The 27499-nt window shown below is 40.1% G+C and overlaps 1 protein-coding gene across 2 annotated transcripts in view; it reads left to right on the top strand.

The window, feature by feature from the left end:
* The window catches only part of LOC143029905 (uncharacterized), a 114106-nt gene extending 87683 nt beyond the window's left edge, over positions 1 to 26423 (top strand). For both annotated transcript variants that reach the window (XM_076193102.1, XM_076193101.1), the window contains 4 exons: positions 7103 to 7301; positions 11203 to 11332; positions 11512 to 11669; positions 22377 to 26423. In XM_076193102.1, the coding sequence (XP_076049217.1) occupies positions 7103 to 7301; positions 11203 to 11332; positions 11512 to 11669; positions 22377 to 23066 (1177 nt within the window). In that variant the 3' untranslated portion in view covers positions 23067 to 26423. The remainder of the gene's footprint in view (positions 1 to 7102; positions 7302 to 11202; positions 11333 to 11511; positions 11670 to 22376) is intronic.
* Positions 26424 to 27499: the final 1076 nt, after the last annotated feature.

The following is a 27499-nucleotide window of genomic DNA, read 5'->3' as shown; positions in this document are numbered from 1 at the left end:
GAGGCGTCTTCTTAAGGTAGTAGAGGTTCTACCAATGTAGGTGTTGGAGCCGTCACAGCGACTCTCCTGACACGTGAATTCATAGATTACGTTGGTAGAGGCCTCGAAAGGGGTCTTAGGGGCAGTGTTGTTTTAGGTGTCGTTGTCAACAGTTTTTTACATGCTGTTACACATCAAATAGAAACCATCGGCATTCACCAGCACCTTTCTTTTCACATTCACCATGGATGATTTCGTTCATAAGCTGAATGAAGTTGATAGGAAGTCCTTCCTTAAACTTAAGAAGATACAACTGAAAATAGTTAAATCTATTAGCGCAGTTGATTTTAATCAAAATTGTCTCTGTGAGAACCTGTGCCCTAGAAATATATATATATATATATATAAATAATTGATCAATATTTTCATGTGCATATAGTCATTTTTCTGCATGAGGGGATGGAGAGGGAGATTGCAAGTTAATTAAGTGGCCTTGCTGTGGATGTGCCATGTCTTGCTACATTTATTCTGATCCAGGGCAGTGGGCAGGAGACAGGGCTGACTCGTAATCTATGAGGAGCTAAGATGAGAGGGGAGAAAGGGTGGTGGATGGGAGTGGAATGGGTGGGAATAGGTATGTGCCTTTGACTGTTACTAACTCCTTTATAAGGTGGAAAAAGCTCTTGGGATATAAATGAAAATTTAAAACCTGTTGGTCCTACAGTACCTAGAACACGTGATTTACAAATGAAAAAGCTCTTGGGATATAAATGAAAATTTAAAACCTGTTGGTCCTACAGTACCTAGAACACGTGATTTACAAATTTGGTTAGTATTCAGACTAGTGCATTGACTTCACACAGAGAACTTGGCTGACTGAGTGTGACACAGGTGATATGACATATATTTATTTTATTTGGTTATTTATGTGGATGTGCTGTGTCTTGCAAAACTGCTTCTGACCCAGGTCATTGGACAAGATGTAGGGATGACCTGTCATCCAGGAGGAGCTGAGATGGGAGGGAGGGTGGGGGGGTGAATGGGAGTGGAGTATGTGGGGATAGAATGGGTGGGAGTGGATTTTATGCCTTCATTTTTTGGCTACCTCCTTTACAAAGGGGAAAGCCTTTGGTATATGTATGTATGTATGTACTGTATTATTATTTATCATTATTATTATTATTTATTTTATCTATTTATTTATTTATCTATTATTTTTTTCGTGTTTGAGGGATCCTGGGGGGGGCACTGGCCTTGAATGGAGGGGGCACATGCCTTGCTTTTCCTAAGTCTATGTCAGCTTTTGAATTGTCAGACGTTCCAAATATGAGTGTATCTTGCTTGTTTGAGAGTCAGTTTCTTTGCCTTGACCTTGATTTTTTTTACTTCACTGTTTGATAATCTGAGTATTTAGGCTGCCATATGTTAAAAAAAGTAATAATAAAATAAAATAGATTAATATATATATGAGTGTGTATATATATATATATATATATATATATATATATATATATATATATATATATATATATATATATATATATATATATATATATATATATATATATATGGGTTTTAGGTTCAGATATGTAGTGTCCACATAATCTTAAATGTCAAAAGATAGAGTAATATATGAATTTACTGCAGTGGGTCTTCTGTTACATTGATAATGATTGTTGCTTTGAGTTTGGCTACTCCTCCAGATAGAGATAAGAGGGCTGACAAGTTCTTAAGATAGGTGACAGAGAGATGATATTCTCTGATGTCTGTCTTTAGGAACATCACTTCCACCTGTTGTTGTTGTCGTTGTTCCCTAGACTGTCTGTCCGAGCAGTCCCGTCTCCCCAAGGAATGCCACAGCTGAAACTGGGTTTTCCCACAAATCCTTTATAGAGTGTATGTTGTGTTGTTTGCGTGCATGATTGTGTATAATGCAGTCTTCCATTATGTGTTGTATGGTCTACGACTGCCTTGGGGAGTACCACAATACTTCCACCTGTTGTTGGTCCTTCCTATTATATCAATTTTTTCACTTTTAGGCATATTTTATTATAAGCAAAGATAGACAACTCAGTTAGCAAGAATACTAACCAAATGTATCCCTGTATATCTATATACCAAGGGTTTTTTCCCCCTTACCAGGGAGGTAGCCAAGTCAAAAGGCATATACTCACTCCCACCCATTCCATTCCCATTCACCACCCTTTCCCCCTTCTCATCTTTGCTCCTCATGTATGACTGGTCATCCATACATTCCACCCATTGCCCTGGGCCAGGAGCAATGTAGCAGAACACAACACATTCACAGCAAGGCTGCTTCACTTAATAAATAACCCTGCCTATCTGTCCCCTTGCACATAAAAAGAGACGACAGGCAGAAATCCCTTCAGGCTGCATCAAAATATCATTCACACTTAACCACTCCATAATCTCCCCCCAATCCCCCACCCCATCCCTTCCATGCGTCACTGTCATCTACACACAGCCATTCTCCACTCACCCCAATCTCCTGCCTTCTCCCTGCGTAGCAGACATTCCCCTCTTGCTCAACTCCCTTTTCACCCCATCTATCCCTCTCATCCTCGGTCGTCCCCTCAAATTCACTCCCTCCACCTCTGCCTTTCACATTTCTTTTACTAATCTTTCTTCACTCATTCTTTCCTTATGTCCAAACCATCCTAGTACTCTTTCATCAGCCTTATATGCCATCTCCTTTTCCACCCCAGCTCTCCTCCTCCTCACCTTGCTTCTCACTTTGTAACCCCAACCATACTTCTCAGACAGTTCATCTCAAGCACATTTAAACTTTTCCTGTCTGCTTCTCATAAATTCCATGTTTCTGCTCCATACAGTGCCATAGGGACAATCACCCTTTTCATATAGTCTCCTCTTTGCATCCATTCCTAAATGCCTATATTTCATAACACTTTTTAATCCTCCAAGGCATTTACTTGCTTCTCTCAGTCTACATGCTACCCCAAATACCTAAAGCCATTCACTTCCTCCAGCTGCTTTCCTTCCATACTTCCAACTTGCTGCTATTCTCCCCCTTGTACATCTCATCACCTTACTTTTACCCACATTTACCTTCAAATTTCTCCTGTTGCATACTTTCCCTCTCTCCCTCCTCTCTCTCTCTCTCTCTCTCTCTCTCTCTCTCTCTCTCTCCTCTCCTCTCTCACCCCCTCTTTCCCCTCTCTATCTCCCATATCACTCCCCTCTCTCTCCCATATCACTCCCCTCTCTCACATATCACTCCCCTCTCTTTCCCATATCACTCCCCCCTCTCTCCCATATCACTCCCCCTCTCTCCCATATCACTCCCCCTCTCTCCCATATCACTCCCCTCTCTCTCTCATATCACTCCCCTCTCTCTCTCATATCACTCCCCCTCTCCCTCTCCCATTTCACTCCCCTCTCTCTCCCATTTCACTCCCCTCTCTCTCCCATTTCACTCCCCTCTCTCTCCCATATCACTCTCCTCTCTCCCATATCACTCCCCTCTCTCTCCTCTCACTCTCCCCTCTTCCCTCTCTCTCTCTCTCTCTATCTCTCTCCACTCTCTCTTTCTCTCTCTCTCTCTCTCTCTCTCTCTCTCTTTCTCTCTCTTAATTCACTCTCTTCCCTCTCTCTCTCTCTCTCTCTCTCTCTCTCTCTCAATTCTCTCTCTCTCTCTCCCCTCTCGCTCTCTCTCTCTTTCTCTCCTCTCTTCATTCTCTCTCTCCCCTCTCCCCCTCACTCTCCTCTCTCTCTGTTCTCTTCTCTCTCTCTCTCTCTCCTTCCTTCCTTTCTTCCCTCTCTCTCTCTCTCTCTCTCTCTCTCTCTCTCTCTCTCTCTCTCTCTCTCTCTCTCTCTCTCTTCCATTTCTTTCTTTCTCTCTCTTCCTCTCTTCCCCTCTCTCTCTCTCTCTCTCTCTCTCTCTCTCTCTTACTGACATAATTAAGACTCATGGGGAAATGTTCTACTTGAGATGATTATTGACCACACAATGACACAATGGATTCAAGAGAACACTAGGTATAGAAATGAAGAAGAACCATCGAGACTAGACCTAATAATCACATCAGAACCTGAAATAGTGGAAAAGATAGAATACCAGGCACCAATAAGTAAAAGTGACCACATATTGATAGAACTAGAACTAAATGAGAAAAAATACATGAAAAGAAATGAACAATATAGAAAAGGAAGATTGATGTATGAAAAAACAAATTTTGATAAAATAAGAGAATTCTTTCAAAATGAAAACTGGGAAAGAATACACAAAGAAAATACAACAGTAGAAGAGAAATGGAATGTATTGACAAAAATTTATAAAAAAGGAGTGGAAAAGTATGTCCCAAGACAAAAACAAGAAAAAGAATATGTAAAGTGCTGGTACAACAAAAGTTGTAAGGAGTTAAAAGACAAAAGAGACAAAGCTTGGATCAAATGGAAGAAAGACAAAATACCTGAAAAATGGAAAATCTATACTTGTTATAGAAATGAATATGTACAAGCATGCAGAGAGGAAAAGAGAAAATATGAAAAAGATGTCATAGAAAAATGTAAAGATCAACCAAAACTATTTTACAGATTTGTAAACAACACTGAAAAACAAACAAGATTTGGAGAAATTAAGACAAGGAGGAGTTGAATACACAGAGGAAATAGAAATGGCGGAAATTATGAACAAGCATTTTAAATCAGTGTTTACAAGGGAGAACATATAACCGGAAGAGATCGAATGGAAAGAGAAAGTCCCCCCTATGAAAGAAATAGAAGTAACAAAGAATGACAGACAAAATACATAGCATAATAAACAATTCCTTGAAAGAAGGAAAAATTCCAGAAGATTGGAAAAAAGCAAATATAGTACCTATATATAAAGGGGGAAATAAAGAAGAACCTACAAACTATAGACCAGTCTCTCTAACAAGTACAATAGCAAAACTTTGTGAAAGAATTATCAAAAGTAGATGGGTAAAATATTTAGAAAAAAAAAACAGCATGCTAAATCCAAGGTAATTTGGATTCAGACAAGGACGATCATGCGTCAACAATTTAATATGTTTCTATTCAAGGCTAATAGATATAATACAAGAAAGAGATGGATGGGCTGATTGTGCATTTCTAGACCTAAAAAAAGCTTTTGACAAAGTACCACATAAGAAGTTACTTAAGAAATTAGAAACTGAGGGAGGAATACAGGGCAAACTGCTTAAATGGATGGAAGACTTTTTGCAAGAAAGAAAAATGAGAGTAGTGATAAGAGACAAACACTCAAAATGGGATGAAGTAATAAGCGGTGTTCCACAAGGAACAGTTCTGGCCCCCATAATGTTTGCTATATATATTAATGATATAATTGAAGAAATTGAAAGTTATATGAGCTTCTTTGCAGATGATGCAAAACTAAAAAAAAGTGAACATGAAAGAAGATTGTGAGTCACTACAGAGTGATCTAAATAAAGTATGGGAATGGAGTAGGAAGTGGGAGATGGAGTTCAACACTAAAAAATGTAGTATAATGGAATTTGGAAAAAGCAAAAACAGAATAACAGGATCATATAAATTGGGAGAAGAAGGAATAAAAAAAAGTAGAAAATGAGAAGGACCTGGGAGTCATTGTTATGAATAATATGTCACCAGAGAAACATATAAATAAGATTTTTGGAGAAACTTATAATTTAATAAGAACAAAGTGGCATTTACATACCTGGATGAAGAAATGGTGAAGAAAATTCTAACCACTCTGATAAGACCAAGATTGGAATATGCAGCAACGTTGTGGTCACCAAGTACAAAAAAATGTATAAAAAAAAATTAAAAGAATACAAAGAGCAATTACAAAATTGGCACCAACACTCTCAAAACTATCATATGAAGAGAGACTAGCAAAACTTGAACTACAGACACTAGAGCAAAGAAGAGAGAGAGGAGATTTGATAGTTATTTACAGAATCATGAAAAGCATAGAAATTATTGATAGAGAGAATCTGATAAAATGGGATGATAGAAATACAAGAGGACACTGAAAGAAAATCAAGAAAAACAGCTATAGAAGAGATCTGAAAAAGAACAGCTTTCCTCACAGAGTAATAGACAGTTGGAACAAGTTAGATGAGAAAGTGATGTGTGCAAAAACAATACATGAATTTAAAAATAGTTTAGATAAAATGAGATATGAAGACGGGACACCACGAGCATAGCTCCCCTTCCCGTAAAATACAACTAGGTAAATACACACACACACACATATCACTCCCCTATCACTCCCCTCTCTCTCCACTTGTTCTCCCATCTTCCCCCTCTATTTCTCCCCTCTCCCATCTCTCTCTCCTCTCCCATCTCTCTCTCCTCTCTCTCTCTCTCTCTCTCTCTCTCTTGCTCTCTGTGTCTGTCTGTCTGTCTCTTGCATCTTTCAAACATTGTTTAAATTCTTCATCAGTTAACAATGAAGATAACATATTTCTTAGGTTATCAGTCATACAGCAGTTGTGGATCTCTGTTGCAGGATTCTTGCTATCCAATGGTACCTGGCCATGGCCACCAATTTGCCCCATATGTCACTTAGAGAAGAAATGTTTGTGTTGCAATCTCCACTAGTGGAGTGTTGGGCATTGTGAGATAATGATTTGTTTCTTTGGCATGGTAACTTGTATATGGAGCTAAAGGGTGTCTGTTCCTAGGTCAACTTTATGGTGGAATTGTTTTAATGCTAGGTGTGACCTGTGCAAAGTTGAGTAGGTTTGTTTTTTGTATTATGAAGGGTCTTCAGGGGTTACAAAAGTAGAAGTTTTTCAAGAAATTTTACTTATGAGTTCAGATTCATGTATTAAGATTTTTTACTCATGAATTCAGATTCATGTATTATGATGGACTTTTTTTTTTACCATAGAAAAAATCTCTGCTTTCTTTCTTATGATATAAATGTGTATGAGTGTTTTTTATCATAATCAAATGGGGTTTTCAGAACATCAAAAGCTGTTTTCCATGGAATAATATTTTTACTTGCCTTCCAACGTTTAAGTAGAAAATCGCTTAATGCTTAGGAGCATTCTACCTAATTCTTAAATAGTTTGATATTCATAGGCACATAAATTTTTGACTTGAGTATAAATAACAGAGATTTCCACTCCAGACTGGTGAATGAAATATGGCCCCAAAAGCCACAGGTCCTGGAGGTAGAAGTCTTCCACTCCAGCCACTTCATGTTCTCTGCTGTACACATCTATGCAGATTCCTCTTCTGGTCGTAGTCTGGTAGCCCTAGCCCATACTGTAGATGCCAACACACTACCCTCACCACAAGACATCAAGTGCAGTGAAAAGAGCAATTTGGTAAGTATATTGCAAAATATGTTTATAACTTTGTTATTGATTTTTAGAAATGGCCTCCACTCTGAGGTTGATAACCTGTCCAGTGAATTGATTTTTCTCATTTTATATATGATGAACAGGGTAAGAAGGATTTTTGGGTGTTTTCATACTTTATTTACTTTATGACATGGAGTCAGTAATTTAGAGACTATTTCCGGGTTGCCCTTAAATACCAGAACCACATGTCATTGATTACCAGGTCAGTATGTGGCTCTGGTATTTATTTACTCAGAAGGAAGTAGTGAGATGCTTATCATATACTGCTGTTCCCTTGAACTTTATATATATATATATATATATATATATATATATATATATATATATATATATATATATATATATATATATATATATATATATATATATATTACAAAGGGGGAGCATGCCGACAGGAGACTTTTGGTCCATATTTAGGTCAGATGTGAAAAAAATCATAATAATGATAAATAAAAACTATAGTAGTGTAAATGATAAATAAAATACATAAATAAATGCATATAGTTGAATAATAAACAAACAGGTAACAAGTAAATGATAATAAATTGATGTATAACTAATAATAAATGAAAATCAAACAAATAATAATAAACAAATGGACAAATGATAACAAAACAAGTAAACAAATAATATAAAATGAATTATAGTCATTATAGCATATTGCTTAAGTGTTTATCTAAATGATTCTTAAAGCTTCGAACTGAACTACATTGCACTGCCTCAGCAGAAAGTTTATTCCATTCATTAACTACATGGTTGGTGAAGTCGTTTCTACCCACTTCCAAATATATATATATATATATATATATATATATATATATATATACCATTTCAATGGAGCAGCTGGTCTTGGATCTTCTTAGTTGTGAGTTCGAATGTTGCACTTCTCTGTGATTACCAGCAGGGACAGTTACCTGCCACAAGAGTCTAAACACACATGGGCAAAGCCATCACAGCTCTGGGTCAAATGTGCCTCCTGACATATGCTTCTCACTTTATAATTGATTTAACTATCCCCTTCCCAGATCACACTGTAGTGGATGACAGGTTGGGGGAGAAGAATGCTTTCAATGTGTTTCCATGTATGTCATAGAAGGTGACTTAATGGGATGGAGTAAGGGGACAAGGGATTCCCCAATTTGTACTTTTGTCCTATGAAAAACTCAAGGCATAAAAAGGTCTGGGAGGACAACAATCAGAATCCAAGTAATTGGGTCATTCAGTATGCATGGATGTAGTATGGATAAGAGTAAATGGAAAGAGATTCGTAGTATGACTGTGAGAAGAAAGATGGATGTGTTAGCATTGAGTGACACATAATTGAAAGGAAAGTGTGAGTTGGAGTTTGGGAGTGTGTTGGGTTAGTTACTAGGAATAGTGAAGGGGCAAGGGAGGGAAGGAGTGACACTTTTGGTAAATGATGAAGTAGGTGAAAGTGATAAGATATCTGCAAGAATGATGTGGGCAAAGGTGAAATTTGGATGAGAAATATTGGGTTTCATGAGTGTGTATGGTCTCGGTAGTGACAGAAAGAGAAGTAGAGAGGGAAGCATTTTGGATTGATTTAAATGAGTGTGTAGGGATATTTGGGAGGAATGTAAATGTGGTGTTGAAGTATGCTTAGCCAGCAAACAACCTCAGGGAAGTAGAAAGGTACAGTGTATTTGAAACGAGGTTTTTAGCAAGTATGGTGGAATTTACGAGGATGGGTAGAGTGAGAAATTTGGATGTAAGGGAGCAAATGAGGATGGAGATAGAGTTTGCAGATAGAGTTGATCAAAGAATGTTGGGATGGTTTAGGCATATAGAAAGAATAAGTGAAGAAAGACTAGCAGTAAGAGTGAAGCAGGAATGGATGGATGCAATTTGTGGGGTAGACCAAGAATCAGTTGAATGGACTTTGAAGGAGTTATTGGGTGCAAGAGGAATATCTGTCAAGGAAGGGAAAAGTGAAAAGATAGGTGTGAATGGAATGGAGTTGTAAATGGATAAAGAAAAGACTCGGCCAAAAGGAATATTTTTTGTCTCCTTTGTATATTTCTTAAGTGGATTAGGTGGAAAGGGTCACTATGTCATAAAGTGGTAGAGATAAACTAGTTTTGGTGATCAGGCCTTGCTGTGGAATTCCCATGTAGCCAGCAACATTTGCCAGATCAGCCCATAAGTCATGCAAGGAAAAAATATTGTGTTGTCTGGGTAAGGCTATAGTGCGGCAGTGCAAGATGAGGTGTTCATTGTCAACTTTGTTATGGTTACATCAGGTGCAGCTTACCTCTGCGGTCAGGCATAGTCTATTGGTATTTTGCTAAGACCTGCATAATGGCTTGAATGCAGTCATTCTAATGTGGTTCTTACTTATCTTGGGAGGGGCTAATGTGGAGTTTGATGGAGAAAGATGTTTGGTGTGGTCTTTGGAGTGCTTGTTTTGTGATGTGGGTGTGAATGTGTTTTTGAATGAGCGTGTTATGTAGTACAGGTGGATTTTTTTTATCAATGTTAGAGTGATACACTGATGCCCCCCCCCCCCCCAAGTTGGTTGTGCTTGTGATATAATGAGATGGGTGAGTAGGGTTGAGGGTTCTTGCATAGAATTGTGACATTCTGTGGAGAGAATTTTGGTTTATGTGAGCAACTGTTCTATTAGGGTAGTTTTGATGCATCCTATTATTATTCTCAATGTTTAATTTTGCATAGCTAGTAAGATGTTTATATTTTCCTAATTGTTGGGAACCATGCAGTGAAAGTAATGCTCAGGTTCTCAAGAAATATTTGTAGATTAAGATTAGAGTTTCCTGCTGCTGCCGAAAGCTTCTGCTAGTGACTGATTTTATTGTTCATTTATTTATTATAGTTTTCACTATCAAATCTTTGATGTTTGTGCAGAAGGTCATGTAAGTATCAAAAGTGAGGTGCAAAAATTTTAATGTTTGGGTTCTTTTCAGCCTGTGCAGTTCTTATTCATTATATCTCATCACAATTACCGTCTTAAAAAAATCTTAGGGAAATTGCCTTTTTTTCTGTAAGTTAAAGGATTTTGTATATATTTTTCCTTCATTACTCTATCTTATATCTTGTCAGTATTAGGCAATTTTCATTTTATTCATATTTACCATCATCTTGAGTCTGAATGTTTGTAGATGTAGAATATCCCCAGGATGCTTGCTAGCTGAGCAGGTTAGTGCGTCATGACTTGCAGCGAAAGTCGAGATGATGACAATTTGAATCTTCCTTGGGGCAAGTTGAACTAAGGGTATTGTTTATTAAATTCCACGCTACAAAGCCTACTGTAAGGGGCACCGTCCTAGCCTCCCGATAGGGGGAGTTTGTGACAAACCAAATCATCAAGAATCCCCAGACAACAACACAATATTTCTTCCATGAGTGACACATGGGCCCATCCAATGCTCATTGTCAATTACTTGGGAATTATATGTCTTCTGCAAGAGAGACCTGGGTTAACAGATGGATCGATTGATGTATATGTGTGTGTGTGTGTGTATTACTAATAGGGTGTGTGTGTGTATTATTAATAGGGTGTGTGTGTGTGTATTACAAATAGGGTGGTCAACGAATGGAATAGACTTAGTAACCATGTAGCGAGTGCTGAAACTATCAATTGTTTTAAGAAATGATTAGACAACTTTATGGATGGGGATGACAGGTGGTGATGGATATGGAGCTGCCTTGTGTAGGCCGTATGGTCTCTTGCAGTCTCCTTCATTCTTATGTTATGTTCTTATATATATACATATACTATACATATACCAAAGGCTTTTTTCCCCCATACAAGGGAGGTAGTATATATTGTTATTATTATTATTGTTTTATTTTATTCATTTATTGATTTTTCTTATAACTTTCACAGAAAGAAACCCTTGCACTGTGTGACACAAGCAAGGGTGAAAGGGCAATGGTGATTAAATCCAGAGGATGTGATTGGGCACTGGTTGTTGGTCGATGGGATGGCTTCCGTCAAGGAATCAGAGGATCAGTTGGTAAGAGAACGTTAGACATTCTTTAATGTTTGATTTATATTATTGTCATCTGAAAGTGGTAGAGGAGGTCATATTTTATATTCTAACTTTATGTAACTTGGTTGCTTGCCTTTGAAGTCTTTTGACTTGTTTTAATTTGGTATTCAGGAGAGGTTGCATTGAAGATATATTATTTTCAGCGGTTCGTGGCAAACCAGGCAGTCCAGGAAGTTTAGTGCTTAGAGTTCACCGTCCACCTGATAAAGCTGCTGAAACAGTAGTACTGCCTTATACAAATAATCTCTTTGCATTCCATGTGCAGGATTTGTATATGGATATAGAAAATGGAGTCCTTCAGGTTTGTCACATCTGGATCTGTTTGTACATATTTTTGTGTATATATTGATGATACTGTGTGGATGAGTGTTAGAGAAGAATATAAAGACAAACACAGTGACCAGTTCCATGAGAGGGTTGCACTGGGGATGAAGTGGTATTAGTACTGCAAAAGTGATGAGGTGCAATCTTTGTATAGTTTTAAACAAAAAAGGGGTGAGAATAAAAGGGATGAGAATGTATCTTTCTCTATGCCTAGCCACCTCCCTTTGAAAGTAACATGTACGCATTTTATTTTATTTTTCTTATTCTGTGTTGGAACTGTCTCACAGCTGAATGGTGTCCTAAATGCAAGCATACTAGTGTGGTTCTTGCTTTTCCAGAGTAATTTTTCTTTGAGGCTTATGTCATGATGGGGAGAGGGTTGGTGGAGTATTGAATTTGGTGATCTTTCTTGAAAAACTTGTAAATTATATAAGTGTGAATGTGTTTTTATGGATGTAAATCAGCTGGTTATGGTTGTGTGATATAATGAGATGAGTGAGTGGGGTAGAGGGTTCTATGTACCTATAATTTTTATATGATATCCCATGATGAGGGTTTTGCTTTCTAAGTGCAGGAGTTCTACTGGGGTGGTTCTGCAAGAGGACCTGAGGCAACAGTTTGATTGATGATTGATTGTCTTCCTTCACCCTGTATTTATGTAGTGGAACTATACATGCAGTCCTCCAATCCATTAGGGTATTTACTTCCCTTGGAGAGACATTAAACAATTTCACTATGTTTATATATATATATATATATATATATATATATATATATTATATATATATATATATATATATATATATATATATATATATATATATATATATATATATATATATACTGTATATATATATATATATATATATATATATATATATATATATATATTATATGTATGTACAGGAGTCCCTCAAATAACGCAGGGGTTAGGTTCCTGAAATTACCGCGTATGATCAAATCCGCGTATGCTGACTCCATATTAAATACCGAGAACCGTATGTATGTGTACGTGTGTGCGTGTGTGCGCGCGTGTATGTGGTGTATGTATGCGGCGTTTGTGGCGTATGTTGTTTGTGTGTATATACATGTGTGTGTATGTGGCATATATGCCTATGTGTATGTGGCATATATACATATGTGTGTGTATGTGGCATATACACGTGTGTGTGTGTGTATGTGGCATATGTATATGTGTGTGTATGTGGCGTATGTATGTGTGTGTGTATGTGGCATATGTATGTGTGTGTGGCGTATGTGTGTGCGTGCATACGTGTATATGTCTGTGTTCGTATGTACAAGTAAGCATGTACGTGCGTGTGTCTGTGTTCGTATTTGTGTGTACACGCACTCGCATTCACAACATACACTGGTTGTCTAACACGTGTCTACATGTGCGTGTCTACACGTGTGTAAGCGTGTATATGTCTGTTTTTGATCTCCCAAACCACCACTGCCAGTAACAACAAGAACTTCATAAGAGAAATCAAGACACGACAAGCGCAGTCATTATCAGACTTATTAGTTGTGTTCCAAACGAAAGAAACATTACACTTCAACAGGTTAGGGCATAAAATTTCACGATAGCACGGGGCATGTGGTGGAAGCGACAAGCTAAAGCTTGTTGGCTACCCCCCCTACCACCCCCTACTCCCCCTACCACCCCCTACTCCCCCCTACTCCCCCTCTCCTCCCCTCCCTCCCTCTTGCATCAGTACCGGGAAGTTGACACGTAACCGCAGGCAGCCACTCACGGCTATCCCCTCGCCCCACACCCTTGTTTGAGCAGTTCCCAGTGTATATAATGACCGTGTTATATGAGGATCGACTGTATATGGTAAAATAGAAAGCATTCACCACAAATGTTTGCGATGTTGCCGCGTGTGTGCATATGCGTGCCCGACTCGGCGCGAATTTTAAAATGGTTCTCTACATTTGAGATGGTTTTGAAATAAAATCCGTGTATGATTGAATCCGTGTTATTCGAATCCGCGTTATTTGAGGGACTCGTGTGTGTGTGTGTGTGTATATATATATATATATATATATATATGTAAAGGACTAATTAGGTCCTTTAGTTCTGAAACTAGGTGCGGACCACCACTGCCTGCTTCAGAACTCTTGTTTCGTGTATAGACTCGTAGGACAAGTAAGAAAACACAGGATTGCACTGGAAGTTTATAGTTCTGGTCCTTCCACAATGCACTATCAAATCAATTTCAGGAAAAGGAAAAACAACACCAACTGTTTCACCTTAGGTCAGTTCGGTCGTAGCTCACTTGAATTGACTCCACAGTAAACACTTAAATTACTCGTAGAAAGCTTCGGTAGAAGATCAGGGTTTTGGAGCTGAGCAATGACGACTCTGGCAGAGCGGAAGGCGAAGTTGGAGACAAACGACGTCCAGTCAATGTATCACGCCAGTTTTAGAGTGGAGAGAGGGGAGGGGGAGTAGTGGACTAGGTGCAGTCACCAAGTTCTCTCTGATAAAACCATGTCTGTCCGGGACGCACGTAACCTCGGTCATCATATGTGGCAGCTCGTTTCGAGTAAGACTTCGAAGCGCACTCGAATTGTGCGTAATTTAAGAGGGCTGGTTGTTTAGAAGATTAAGTGGTGATTTTCCCTTACACAACTCCCCCCTTAAAGAGTCTTCCTTTGGAAGACTAAATGGGGAAACGCCACCTGAAATTTAGAAGAAAAGTTTATGCTCGACTAAGCAGGTCAGCCCCAATATTGTCAACTCCAGCCACATGTACGATCCTGAACTTGTAAGCTTGCAGACTCAGAGCCCATCGTAACAGTCTGTCATTCTTACCCTTGAACGTGTGAAGGTAGGTGAGGGGTTTGTGATCGACTTCGAGAACAAATTCTCGCCCTCTGAGATAATAATCAAACCTTTGGATCCCAAACACAACCGCCAAACATTCTCGTTCAATAGTGGAATACCTGCTCTCTCGGTTGAGAAGTTTCCGGCTGGCGAAGGCAACTGGGTGGGGGTAGTCAAGATGGTATTGTAATAGGATGGCGCCGAGACCATGATTAGAAGCGTCCGTACGGAGGACGAACGTTAGACTAGTGTCAGGGAGTCTGAGGACAGGGTTAGAAGATAATACAAGCTTAAGGTGATTAAACAGGGACTGGAGCTCTTCCATCCATGGTAGAGGTTCTCTGACGGTCTTCCTAAGCAGATTAGATAGAGGCCCAGTGTAGTCAGCGGCCTGGGGGATAAACATCTTGTAGAAACCTACCATACCCAAGAATGAGCATAGAAGCTTTTTGGTGGAAGGGGGTGGTACGCGACACAGAGCTTCCACCTTGTCTGGTTGAAGCTGTAGACAATCCCCACCCAATATGAAGCCAAGATACTGGATGACTGGGAATCCAAAACAACACTTTGAAATCTTCAGAGTGAGGTGATGGCTCCTGATCCTATCCAAAACAGCCCTAAGTGCCTTACATTGTTGAGACCAATCTGAAGAATAAACAAATATGATATCAAAATAGAAAGAGACATTAGGTAAGCTGGCAAGGACAATACGCATTAGGCGGATGTACGTTGCGCATGCAGTGGCAAGACCAAATGGTAAGCGACAGAATTCCATGAGGCCGAGATGAGTTGGGAAAGCGGTCAGGGGTTTGGCTCTTTCAGAAAGAGGCACTTGGTAATAGGCCTTGCACAAGTCCAGTTCAGAGAAGTATTTCGAGCCGGAAAACTTGTACAAATCCTCTTCAATGTTACATACAGGTTCGGCATGGAAGACAGTTACAGCATTCAGCTGGCTGTAGTCTATCGCCATGCGATACGAGCCGTCAGACTTTCGAACCATTACGACTGGTGAACAATGTGGTGACGACGATCTCTGGATGATACCTTGTTGGAACAGGCACTCTACCTCTGATTCAAAGTGCGGTTTAAGGTGGACAGGCACAGGGTAGACCTTCATATGAATCCTATCGGTAGTGGTAAGGATTATATCATGTTCGACAGTCGAGGTACAACGTGGATTATCCGAGAAAACTTCTTTGTATTCACTTACCAATTCTTTCAAGGAAGTCTGTTGATACCCCTCCAATTTAGGGTTAACGTTTGGCCTCGAATCTGTTTTGTCGGTTTGACCATCAGGGGTCACGGGTAGTCGGGAATCTTCTGGTTCACTAAGGCAGATCTCTGTGTAAAGGGCTATCATCTATAGTGGAGGGTTCATCCAAAAGCTCGGCAAATGCAACTGAAGGACGTCGATAATATTTTTTTCGCAAGTTGGCGTGGTACAACTTGGGGCCTGTGGGGCTATCAATGACATAGTCCACCTTACCTCTCTTTTCCAGTACTTCGTAGGGGCCCTTCCAGGCGACCAGAAGTTTACTTTTATCACTGGGTAACAAAATTAGTACTTCATCACCGGGTTGAAATTTGCGATCTTGGGACCTGACGTCGAAATAAGCTTTGTATCGGGCAGTACTAACGTCGGTGTTTTGGGCAGTAATCTTAGCCGATTCTGCCAGTTTGTCTTGGAGTTCGATGACGTAGCTGAAGGTGGAGCGGTCGTCATCCTTAATGCTGCGGTCCTCCCACAAGTCCCGAAGTACCAAGAGGGGCCCTCTTACAGTTCTTCCATACAGAAGTTCAAAAGCAGAAAATCCGGTCTGATCGCTGGGGATCTCTCTGAGGGCAAACAAAGTAGGGACAAGATACCGATGCCAATCTCAGGGTTTTTCAGTACACATTTTGCGTAGTGCAGCTTTTAAGGGATCGTGGAGTCTCTCGACGTGGCCGTTCCCACTCGGATGGAAAGGCATGGTAAATGATGGCTTGACACCCAGGAGCTTATGCAATTCTGCCATTAGCTGTGAAGTAAACTGTGTTCCCTGGTCAGACAATATTGCTCGGGGAATGCCAACTGCTTCGGCTACAGAGATGGAATCGACCTCCTTCAATGGAACTGCCTCTAGGAAGCCCGTGGCGAAGTCAATGAGGGTGAGAATGTAATGATGTCCCTCTGCAGAAGGTGGGGATAGTGGACCGACCAAGTCGATGGCTACCCTGGAGAAAGGTTCAGTAATAATAGGTAGAAGGTGTAGAGGTACAGGTCTGACTCTGCCCTTTACTCGACATTCGTTGGCAGATGTCACACGAGCGGCAGAAATCACGAATATCTATTGCCATCCCAGGCCAGAAAAACTTGTCTGCTATCTTCATAGCAGTTTTTATTTGAGAAAAGTGTCCTGCTAATGGATTTTCATGGCCAACAGACAAAATGATAGGTCAGCACTCTTTCGGGACAACAAGGGCGAGTTTACCCACTTTTTCAACATGCGTAGATAATACACATTTTCGGTACAGCAAACCATCTATCTTGAGATACTGGAAGGAGGAACCATTCTTCATCTGATCCATCTCCTCAGATTTTGTTTTATCCCACAATCCAGCCAGAGTGGGACAGGATTCCTGTAGACTACAGAACTCTTCAGGGGTAACGGACAGGGGTTGAAGGGCAGGCATCTGAAGAGGATGAACTCTCTTCATCTTGGACCTGCAAGTCTCGACAGCGTTGATCTGGAAAGTGGACTCTTGAGTTAATGTAGGAGGTGGGACCGTCTTCGTGATAGGGGCAGCGGCGGCAATGGATGTTTGCATGCCTGTAGGAAGAGTTGAATGTGTAGTAGTGTCTAAAGAGCTAGCATGGGGTTTGAAAGGAAAGGGGTCAGGTTTACTAGGATCCCGTGCCCTAGGAACGTTGCTGATCAAGACACTTGGACACTTCATAGGGGCTCTGACTGCGTCAACCCATCCCTCATAGTATGGACAGCGTATATAGTAGTGGACAACAGGAAACTCGTTAACTCGTCCCAAAAATTCTGCTACAGATACCTTTGGGCACAGGGACACATCTGTGTCTAGGACAGCTTCTTCGGAGACCAGGACACAGTTGCACCCAGTGTCCCTGACTATGGTAGAAGTCCAAGAGCCATTGATAGTTCCTGCAACAGTGAAACATGGGGTGGTCCTGTTACTCATGCAAAATCCTACCTTGAATTGAGATTGGGCTTCTTTGTCTTTGAATGCACAGGGATTCTTTGGACAATGAGATCGATGATGTCCTTCTTCACCGCAGTTGAAACACCTCATGGGCGTATGGAAGGTACTGCCTTTTGTATCTTGATGGGTTGAGCCATGGCTAGGGGGAGGTAAAGATTTGATCACATTAGTTTTCCTACGAGGAAAAGAAGTCTTACCGGAAGCATAGTTAGTATTCGGCTTTGGATAGGCCTTATGGGCGGAGGCCCAATCATCCGCCTTTACCACCGCCGATTCTAGGGAAGTTACACTGTTCCTTGATGAAGAGGCGTATATCTGGAATTAGAGAAGCAAGGAACTGATCTAAGACAACAAATTGTCTTAGAGCTTCGAATGTCTGGGGGACCTTGCACGCCTCCAGCCAGTTGTCGAATAGCTGTCATAGACGGATAGCAAATTATCAGTAATTTTCCCCAACGCGAATCTTGTTGTTCCTGAAGTCCAATCTATAGCGTTCGGGAGTCTTGTCAAATCCTGTGAACAATGCCTGCTTAAGGAGGGAAAAATTGCTTATCGTTGCCAAATCAAACGTAGAATACAATTCAGCAGCCTTACCTGTTAACATGCTGCCCAACCTGGCGGCAAGCGAATCTTCCTCAACTTGGAGCAGGTTTGCCACCCTTTCGAACCTGGAAGGGTATGAGGCTATGTCTTCTCCTTCTTGGTACGTGGGGAGGTTGGGCTGCTTGACGAAGATGTCCTGGCTAGAAGGCTGGTTACGGGAGTCGGGTGCAAGTTTGGCAAGCTCAATTTCCTTTTCATGTCGTAATTTAGCCATCTTTTCTTCGTGTTCTCGCTGTTCCCTCTTTTCTTTCTCTTCATATTCTCGCTGTTCCCTCTTTTCTTTCTCTTCGTGTTCTCGCTGTTCCCTCTTTTCTTTCTCTTCGTGTTCTCGCTGTTCCCTCTTTTCTTTCTCTTCGTGTTCTCGCTGTTCCCTCTTTTCTTTCTCTTCGTGTTCTCGCTGTTCCCTCTTTTCTTTCTCTTCGTGTTCTCGCTGTTCCCTCTTTTCTTTCTCTTCGTGTTCTCGCTGTTCCCTCTTTTCTTTCTCTTCGTGTTCTCGCTGTTCCCTCTTTTCTTTCTCTTCTTGTTCTCGCTGTTCCCTCTTTTCTTTCTCTTCTTTTTCTCGCTGTTCCCTCTTTTCTTTCTCTTCGTGTTCTCACTGTTCCCTCTTTTCTTTCTCTTCATGTTCTTGCTGTTCCCTCTTTTCTTTCTCTTCGTGTTTTCACTGTTCCCTCTTTTCTTTCTCTTCGTGTTCTCGCTGTTCCCCTTTTTCTTTCTCTTCGTGTTCTCGCTGTTCCCTCTTTTCTTTCTCTTCGTGTTCTCGCTGTTCCCTCTTTTCTTTCTCTTCGTGTTCTCGCTGTTCCCTTTCGTGTTCTCGCTGTTCTTTATCCCGTTCTCGCTCGCGTTCTTTGATTCTTTCATCCCTTTCAAATGCCTGTTGATTTAAAACAAAGTGGCCAACATCGTCACCCTTTAAACCGATGGATTCGGCCTGGGCCTTGAGTTCTTCGATAGAAGTAAACTTAGACATTCTTGGGAGTATGGCTACGATTAACAAAATACTTAGACAATAAATAAATAAACAGCACAAATTAAGGTCAAGTACAGAGGAAAAGTTGTGTAACTAAAGTTAACGAAAAATATAAATACACCGAAATTTCAATACGGAACAAACTATGGTCGTCCAGCTGACGAAAGGACTAGTTGTCCTAAACAACACCCTACTGACTAAACAAAAAATGACGTAGTAACCGGAGCTTTTTGCTTCCGTTGCTACAGTACTACATAGTCTGACCAAGTAGGGGGGGGGGTGTACCACACCTAACCCACGGTTACATGACCACAGTCGAGCGAAGTGCCGAGGTGGCTAGAATCACTCTGAAAGACAAACAACTTAAATGGACAGTTTGCACGCTCAAAGTGCCACAACCATAGTCGAGCAAAATGCCAAGATGGCAGAAACCACTCGAAATGACAATTTAAATGAATTTGCACGCTCAAGGTGCCTCGACCACAGCCGAGCAAATGTCAAGACGACAGAAATCACTCTAAACAAATTCAAATGAACGGTTTGCACGCTCAAGGTGCCAACAGACAAATCACCAACCTTACGAGTCGTTAGGAGTCTACAATCCTGGCAAGGTCGCCACATGTAAAGGACCAATTAGGTCCTTTAGTTCTGAAACTAGGTGCGGACCACCACTGCCTGCTTTAAAACTCTCGGTTTTTGTATAGGCTCGTAGGACAAGTAAGAAAACACAGGATTACACTGGAAGTTTATAATTCTGGTCCTTCCACAATGCTCTATCAAATCAATTTCAGGAAAAGGGAAAAACAACAACTGTTTCACCTTAGGTCAGTTTGGTCGTAGCTCACTCGAATTGACTCCACAGTAAACACTTAAATTACTCGTAGAAAGCTTCGGTAGAAGATCAGGGTTTTGGAGCTGAGCGATGACGACTCTGACAGAGCGGAAGGCGAAGTTGGAGACAAACGACGTCCAGTCGATGTATCACGCCAGTTTTAGAGTGGAGAGAGGGGAGGGGGAGTATTGGACTAGGTGCAGTCACCAAGTTCTCTCTGATAAAACCATGTCTGTCCAGGACGCACGTAACCTCGGTCATCATACGTGGCAGCTTGTTTTGAGTAAGACTTCGAAGCGCACTCGAATTGTGCGTAATTTAAGAGGGCTGGTTGTTTAGAAGATTAAGTGGCCATTTTCCCTTACAATATTAGCCTACCTGTATATTAACCACCAGAGATACTGAATATAGCCTATTAAACATGTACAGTAGTTTATTTAATTATTTTTATCCTTTTTACCATATTCAAACACTATAATATGTATTTTCAGATCGTAAGTCGACGTTTACCTGTATATATGTATATATATATATATATATATGTATATACAGACGCTCCTCAACTTACGTTTTAGTTATGTTCCAAATGGCCGAACGTAAGTTGAAAATGAACGTAAGTTGTTACTGTACTATACATCCGTAAATTCTATTACCGTATCTTACAAAACACCCCTAAATCATTAATTATACACATAACATTGTAAAATAATAACATTAATTTCAAATAAATTAAATTCGAGCAACATAAATTGAGATGGTGGAGGAGGATGGGAGGAGGAGGATGAGGCAAGGCACTTTCAGTCTGTCGTTTGTGCAATGTAAACAATGGACGCAGCATCATGCGTAAGTATCATTTGAACTACGGAGAGCGCACTAAACTAAAAAATTCACTCAAATTTTTTTTTTACAATTTTTTTTTTTACAGTCAGTTCAAATGTAAAATCGAAAAAACGTAAAACGAATGAACGTAAGTAGAGGAGCGTCTGTATATATATTTATATATATATATATATTATATATATATATATATATATATATATATATATATATATATATATATATATATATATATATACAGGTAAACATCGACTTACGATGGCATTAGGTTTCGATAGAGCCATCGTAAGACGATCTCATCGTAAGTCGATCCCCACTCTGTTCCGTGGTCACTGTACCTAGCCTACCTGTATATTAACCACCAGAGATACTGAATATAGCCTATTAAACATGTACAGTAGTTTATTTAATTATTTTTATCCTTTTTACCATATTCAAACACTATAATATGTATTTTCAGTACGGAACTTAAATCTCGCGGGCAGCAGCCAATGCCAGCCGTACGACGTGACGTAATAATACTCGCATCATAAAATATAGTCACCGCTTATATCGATCGTTCTCTCTTTCACCCGCGAATTTTGAAAACCACAGAGAATGAATCATTTGAGAGAATGTAAAAACACAGGGGCGACTACAATAAATATAATCAAGACGCCTACGTGTGCGGCACCGTATGGAAGGGGTTAAATTATCATATCGTCGTCGTCATCGTAAAGTCGAACAATCGTAAGTCGCGGCCATCGTAAGTCGACGTTTACCTGTATATATATAATATATGGAAGGTATGGAAGGCAGATGTGGAGGGAGTGAACATGAGGGGACGTCCTAGGATGAGATGGATGGATGGGGTGAAGGGGGCTTTAAGGAAGAGAGGAATGTCTGTTGAGGAAGGACGGGAGAGGACAGAAGACAGGGGTGAATGGAGAATGGTTGTATATGGAAGATGTTGTGATGCATGAGGTGGAATGGATGGGGTGAGGTAGTGTGTGTGAGCAAAATTTTGATGCAGCCTTTATATGGGGGGACGGAGAGGGGGGGGTCGCCGATTTAATGAAGCGGCCTTGCTGTGGATGTGCTGTGTCTTGCGACACTGCTGCTGACCCAGGGCAGTGGACAGGGTGCAGGGATGACCTGTCATCTGGGAGGTGCTGAGATGGGAGGGAGGGTGGAGGGGTGTGGAGTGTTTTCAGGGATGGAATGGGTGGGAATGATTTTATGCCTTTTCCTTTTTGGCTACCTCCCTTGTAAGGGGAAAAAAGCCTTGGTATATGGTATGGTATGGTATATAATATATATATATATAATATATATATATATATATCTATATATATATATATATATATACATATATATTCTGGATCTACTAAGAAGTCTCTGTTTCACTGTTGTCTTTATGTTTCAGGTGCAGCATGGTGCAGAAGATTTAGTTGAGAATTTGGCACTGGGTCTTTGCATAACTGTACTTCATGTGCTCTGCCAGCCTCGCATTCTTGCTTCAGATTTCCAAGAAGATGAGGTTGATGGTGATGCAGGGAAAACTGTAACAGAGGGGAGTGATCAAAGTGATATTTATCTTCCAAGTCCCAATGTCCCTAACAGGATCCCAGTTGAACAGCTAAAGCTCCTAGGTGCCTTGGGGTTCTTTTGTGCCGCTGCCCCCACCAATGCTCTCCGGAGACACAATGTACAGAAGAGCAGTAGGTCGGGGCAGAATAATCAGGGCTACTTTGTTGATCCAGTGATCATTGCTGGAGCAACTTGTGGTGGTTGTGGAGGATGTGGAGGTTGTGGAGGTGGGGCCTTCTCAGGTGGTTGTGACTGGGGTAAGACCTATGGTGGGCATAATTATGAAAATTCTGGCGGAGGTGATGCTACAGATATTGGGGTTGATGGAGGTGATGGTGGGGGTGATTGGGGTGGTGGCTGGAGTGGAGGTGTAGGTCCAGCAGGTTGTGCAGATGCAGGAGATGCAAGTGCAGCCTTCAACAACATGTTTGGCTTCATTGCAGAGTCAGGTGGTGGTGATGGTGGGGACTGTGGTGGAGGTGGAGATGGGGGTGGGTGTGGTGGATGTGGAGGGTGTGGTGGTTAACTTGGTTCTTAATAATGTTATGGGGGGACACTTGCTTTTGATGACTTGAGAGTATTTTAACCTTATTTTCTTATTGGATGGTTATTATTTTCTCATGGAATTTATATTTTCTTGTGACTGTAGGTAATGCTTAACAAAACTGTTGCTATGGAAATCAATTCTGACGACAGGAAGTTTCTGGGAGTAAATTTTGTTTTTGTCTGATGTTATTTAGGTTTTACAACTATGTAGCCACCTGTTTAAAAAGATGGTGATTAATTTAGGCCCCTGTCATCAAGCATGGCATCAAACTAAACCTGTAACCTTTTCACCCTGATGATACTCGGACCAGATGATTTCATTCAGTTGAGGATAGTCTTCTCAGAAGATGGGGGCTTGATAAACTTGAGACACATTTACTTCAGTCAGCCTTAGCTGAATAAAGTCTTCTGAAAATTATATTGCTGAAAGGTTTAACCTGTTTGGCTGGCAGCCCTCGCTCTGTAGAAGTGTCTGATAGCAACAGTGAAAAATATAATAGGTCTAGGAATGTTTAGCTGTGGCTGAAGCCTTTACCCTATGTGTTTGGGCAGCCATGGCATGGGGAACAGTTAATGGGTAAAGCCTAGCTTATGTTTATCAAAATTTTTGATAATAAGAGAAACAGAAATGATGGAGGAATAGTGTAAGATTCATGAAGGAAGTAATTCCTTACATCAGATATCCTGAAAACAGCTTAGTGTAAACACGTGCGAGAAAAGGAATCAAGTGTACCTGTAGTAACCAAATTGTAATTTACAGGTAAAGAGCTACACTTACAGTGTCCTACCTCAGTCTCCCTCTGTCAAACTAAGCTTTTTGACTCTTTTATGTCTTTTGATTCAACTATTTCTTCTTTCAAGTTATTCCAAGTTTCAAGTGTGTATTTGGGATTACATGTGTAGAGTAAAGTAAGAAAGTAAGTGTCTGGATGGATTGAAAAGTTTTATGAGAAACAGATATTTAGGGATAAATGCAAAGATAAAGAATGATTGCCCCCACAGCACTGTTTGAAACTGTGACTTAGAATGAAAGGAGGCAGAAAAGAAGAATGAGTGTTTTTGAGATGAAGGTGTTCTGGAAGAGACCAAGGGCAACAGATTGAGATAAAATATGGAAGAAATATGATAGTTGTTACAAGAATGAATAATGGGAAATGTGAAAGTGAGGCAGGGAGAAGGGATGAGAACCTGTTGGATAAGGTAGATCAGAAAGTGCTTAGATGGTTTGGGCATATGAAAAGAACAAGATAAAACAGAAAATAGGAGGTTTGTGTAGCAATCAGAAATGGGTTGAGTTAATTTGAGAGGAAGACCAAAAACGAGGTGAATAGCTGGATTGAAGGAGGATTTGGATATACATGGAATGTCTATTGAGCAGGGAAGAGAGAAAGCAAAAGATGGAGCAGGGAGTGAATGAATAAAAATGTGGCCAAAAGGGTATCTTCTCCATCAATTTTGAGTACATAAAAAGAGGTTTTGCCATATAGTGAAGTGGTGGGGTTGAATCAGTTCCAACTGTTTGGCTCTACTGTGGATACTGTGCCTCGCTGTATGACCTTAGACCCAAGTGGTGTGGTAAGGTACAGGGATGGCTTTTTATTCACAAGGTACTTAGATAGATATTAATGCATATGGAGTGTGTGTGTGTGTGTGTAAGAGAGAAATTATGAACCCTGCTTGGAATAGAATTGTGGCCCATGTGTTTACAAGGCTACAGTGATACCATTTAGCTGCCAGGGACTTAAAAAGGAGAAATGTAGTCTGTTACATCAGTTCAGGTGGCCAAGCATGTGCATATTTTGAATAATTGAATCCAAAGATGTCACATGACAAATATTTAAACTTGTTTTGACAGTTTGGATGAACAAGCCTGCCAATTGAATAAGGAACCACTGATGAGTCCCAAATGGGGTTTCAATATGTGAAATCTACCAGAGATACTGTTGTATTGGAAGAGACAAGATGAGAATCACCACAGATTCAATATAAAATTCTCTACCTCCACACAGTTACCCAAAAGGGCTGGTACCTAGTCTCCAGAACAGGCTTGGAAACTTGTTCTGTATCACTTCCACTTCCAATCTATTTTTTTATTATCCCCCTCCCCCCACATCAGGTCAGATTATGCAGACATTGCTCCAGTGCTATACATGCAACCCCTGGGTTAATGTAGCATGCACTAATGATCATTAACCACTTCACTCCGGGACTTAAATCTCGCGGGCAGCAGCCAATGCCAGCCGTACGACGTGTCGTAATAATACTCGCATCATAAAATATAGTCACCGCTTATATCGATCGTTCTCTCTTTCACCCGTGAATTTTGAAAACCATAGAGAATGTGATTAAGGGCAGATTAGGGAGAATGTCAAAACGCAGGGGCAACTACAATAAATATAATCAAGACGCCGATATGGCAGCGTCGCGAATCCACTTGCTCCTCATGAAGCCTACGTGTGCGGCACCGTATGGTAGGGGTTAAGGGTGGGGCCACCCCGGTGAATTTTTCACGAATATTTTTTAAATTTCACTTTTCAGTTTTATTCGCTCACCCTGTCATTGCTACCTGAAACTATCACTTGGTGATTTTTCTAAAAATTAGAATCTTCTCCCCCCAGACACCATTTTTAAATGACCTGGGCATCATAGCGTTATGTGTGTGCTAGAAAATGAGTTATCATTCAATGCTTATAACTATGTAGAACTATCATTAAAATAATTTTTTCTATATATAAATTAAAAAAAACTGCATTCCTTCCCCCACAGTATGGTCTTCCTAGCTAGGCCTCTTTAGTACCCATGTAGACATCAGAGAGGTTCTTACACTGCATTCCTGCAATATTTCTCTTATATTTGTCTTGCAAGATGACCTGCAAACGTAAGCTTGCAATAGTGAAGATATCCAACCTCAAGAAGGGTAGGGAGAAAGAAAAGGCATCAAGACTCTTCAAACCAAGGAGAAACTAGCAGAGATGAAGGGGAGAGTGGGTTATCGCTACCTAGCTTATCACATTTGAGTGATAAATACTTTCTTTAGAAAGGGGGACCAAATGCCTCATCATTCTTCACCAAGTCAACAATGTATACACAATCATATGTGAAAATTTCATGCCAATCAGATTAATACACATGGCAGGACAAGGAAAAAATTGAAAAAAAAAAAAAAAAAACTTTAAAGGCCAATATCTCAAAATGTTGTTTTTTGGACTTCAAATAATCTCTCAAAATCAGTAAAAACTCTGATCAACATATGTTAAGTATCATTGTATACTTCAACAAAAATAGAATTCATTGTAGGAATTTGATTTTTTTAATTTGTAAAAAAAAAAAAAAAAACAGGATTCAGGAGCCAATTTTTTTTTCTTCAAAGACAAAAAAAAATTGAAAAACTATTTCATACAAAATGTAGATACATAAACAAAGTTTCTATGATAAAATTTTCAAAGCAATTAAGTGAAAAATTAATTTTGTGAAGTCAACATTTTATTTATTTTTATTTTTTTAGCCGCTACCATTCACCCAAATTTGTTTAGATTTATAGAATAACATCCCTTTACACCAGCAAACAACATATTAAAATTTCAAAGCAATTAGATGAACCAGAAGCGAGATATGAACCCAAGGATTTTTTGGGGCTGGCCCACCCATTAACCAGTACATTGTACCTGTAGCCAACACCCACCCACACCTACACCCAATAACACTCTATCACATAACTATATACAGGGAGCTTTTTCCCCCTTATAAGGGAGGTAGCCAAGTCAAAGTTACGTACCAACTCCCACCGATTTCATTCCCCTCCACCACCCTTTTCTCCCTTTCATCTTAGCTCCCCATGGATGATGGACCATCCCTGTATCTCACCCATTGCCCTGGGTCAAGCAATGTAGCAAAACAAGACATCCAAAGCAAGGCTACATCACTTAGTCGGCAACCCCCTTCTCCGTCCCCTCATGCAGAAAAAGAGGACAGGGAAAAATCCCTTCGAGCTGTGTCAAAATATCATTCAGCTGAATGAAGAAACAGTGAGTGCAAAAAATATACAAGAATTTAAGATCAAACTGGATGCTGAAAGATACAAAAGTGGGTCACTTTGAGCATAGCTCTCTTTCCGTAAAATGCAACTAGGAAATGAAAAATGAGATTGTTGTTCCATCATATCCGAAGATGTCCCAAGAGAATGAAAGCTGTCTAATGATACTCTCATATTCAAAAAAGGTGACAAAAAAGAAGCCAAATAACTACAGGTCTATAAGTTGACTTCAGTCATAGGAAAAATGATGGAAACTATCATCAGAGATGCTATTGAACATCATTTAGAAAGTAACTGTTTGATAAATGATAGCCAGCATGGTTTCAGATGGAAACGTTCTTGCGTGGCTAACTTACTGGAATTCTACAACACAGTTATCT

The sequence above is a fragment of the Oratosquilla oratoria genome, chromosome 11 (assembly GCF_046742065.1).
Source record: "Oratosquilla oratoria isolate Oo_2021 chromosome 11, ASM4674206v1, whole genome shotgun sequence".
Taxonomy (NCBI): Eukaryota; Metazoa; Arthropoda; class Malacostraca; order Stomatopoda; family Squillidae; genus Oratosquilla; species Oratosquilla oratoria.
The sequence above is the reverse complement of the archived record's forward strand: the minus strand, read 5'-3'. Positions and strand labels throughout refer to the sequence as shown.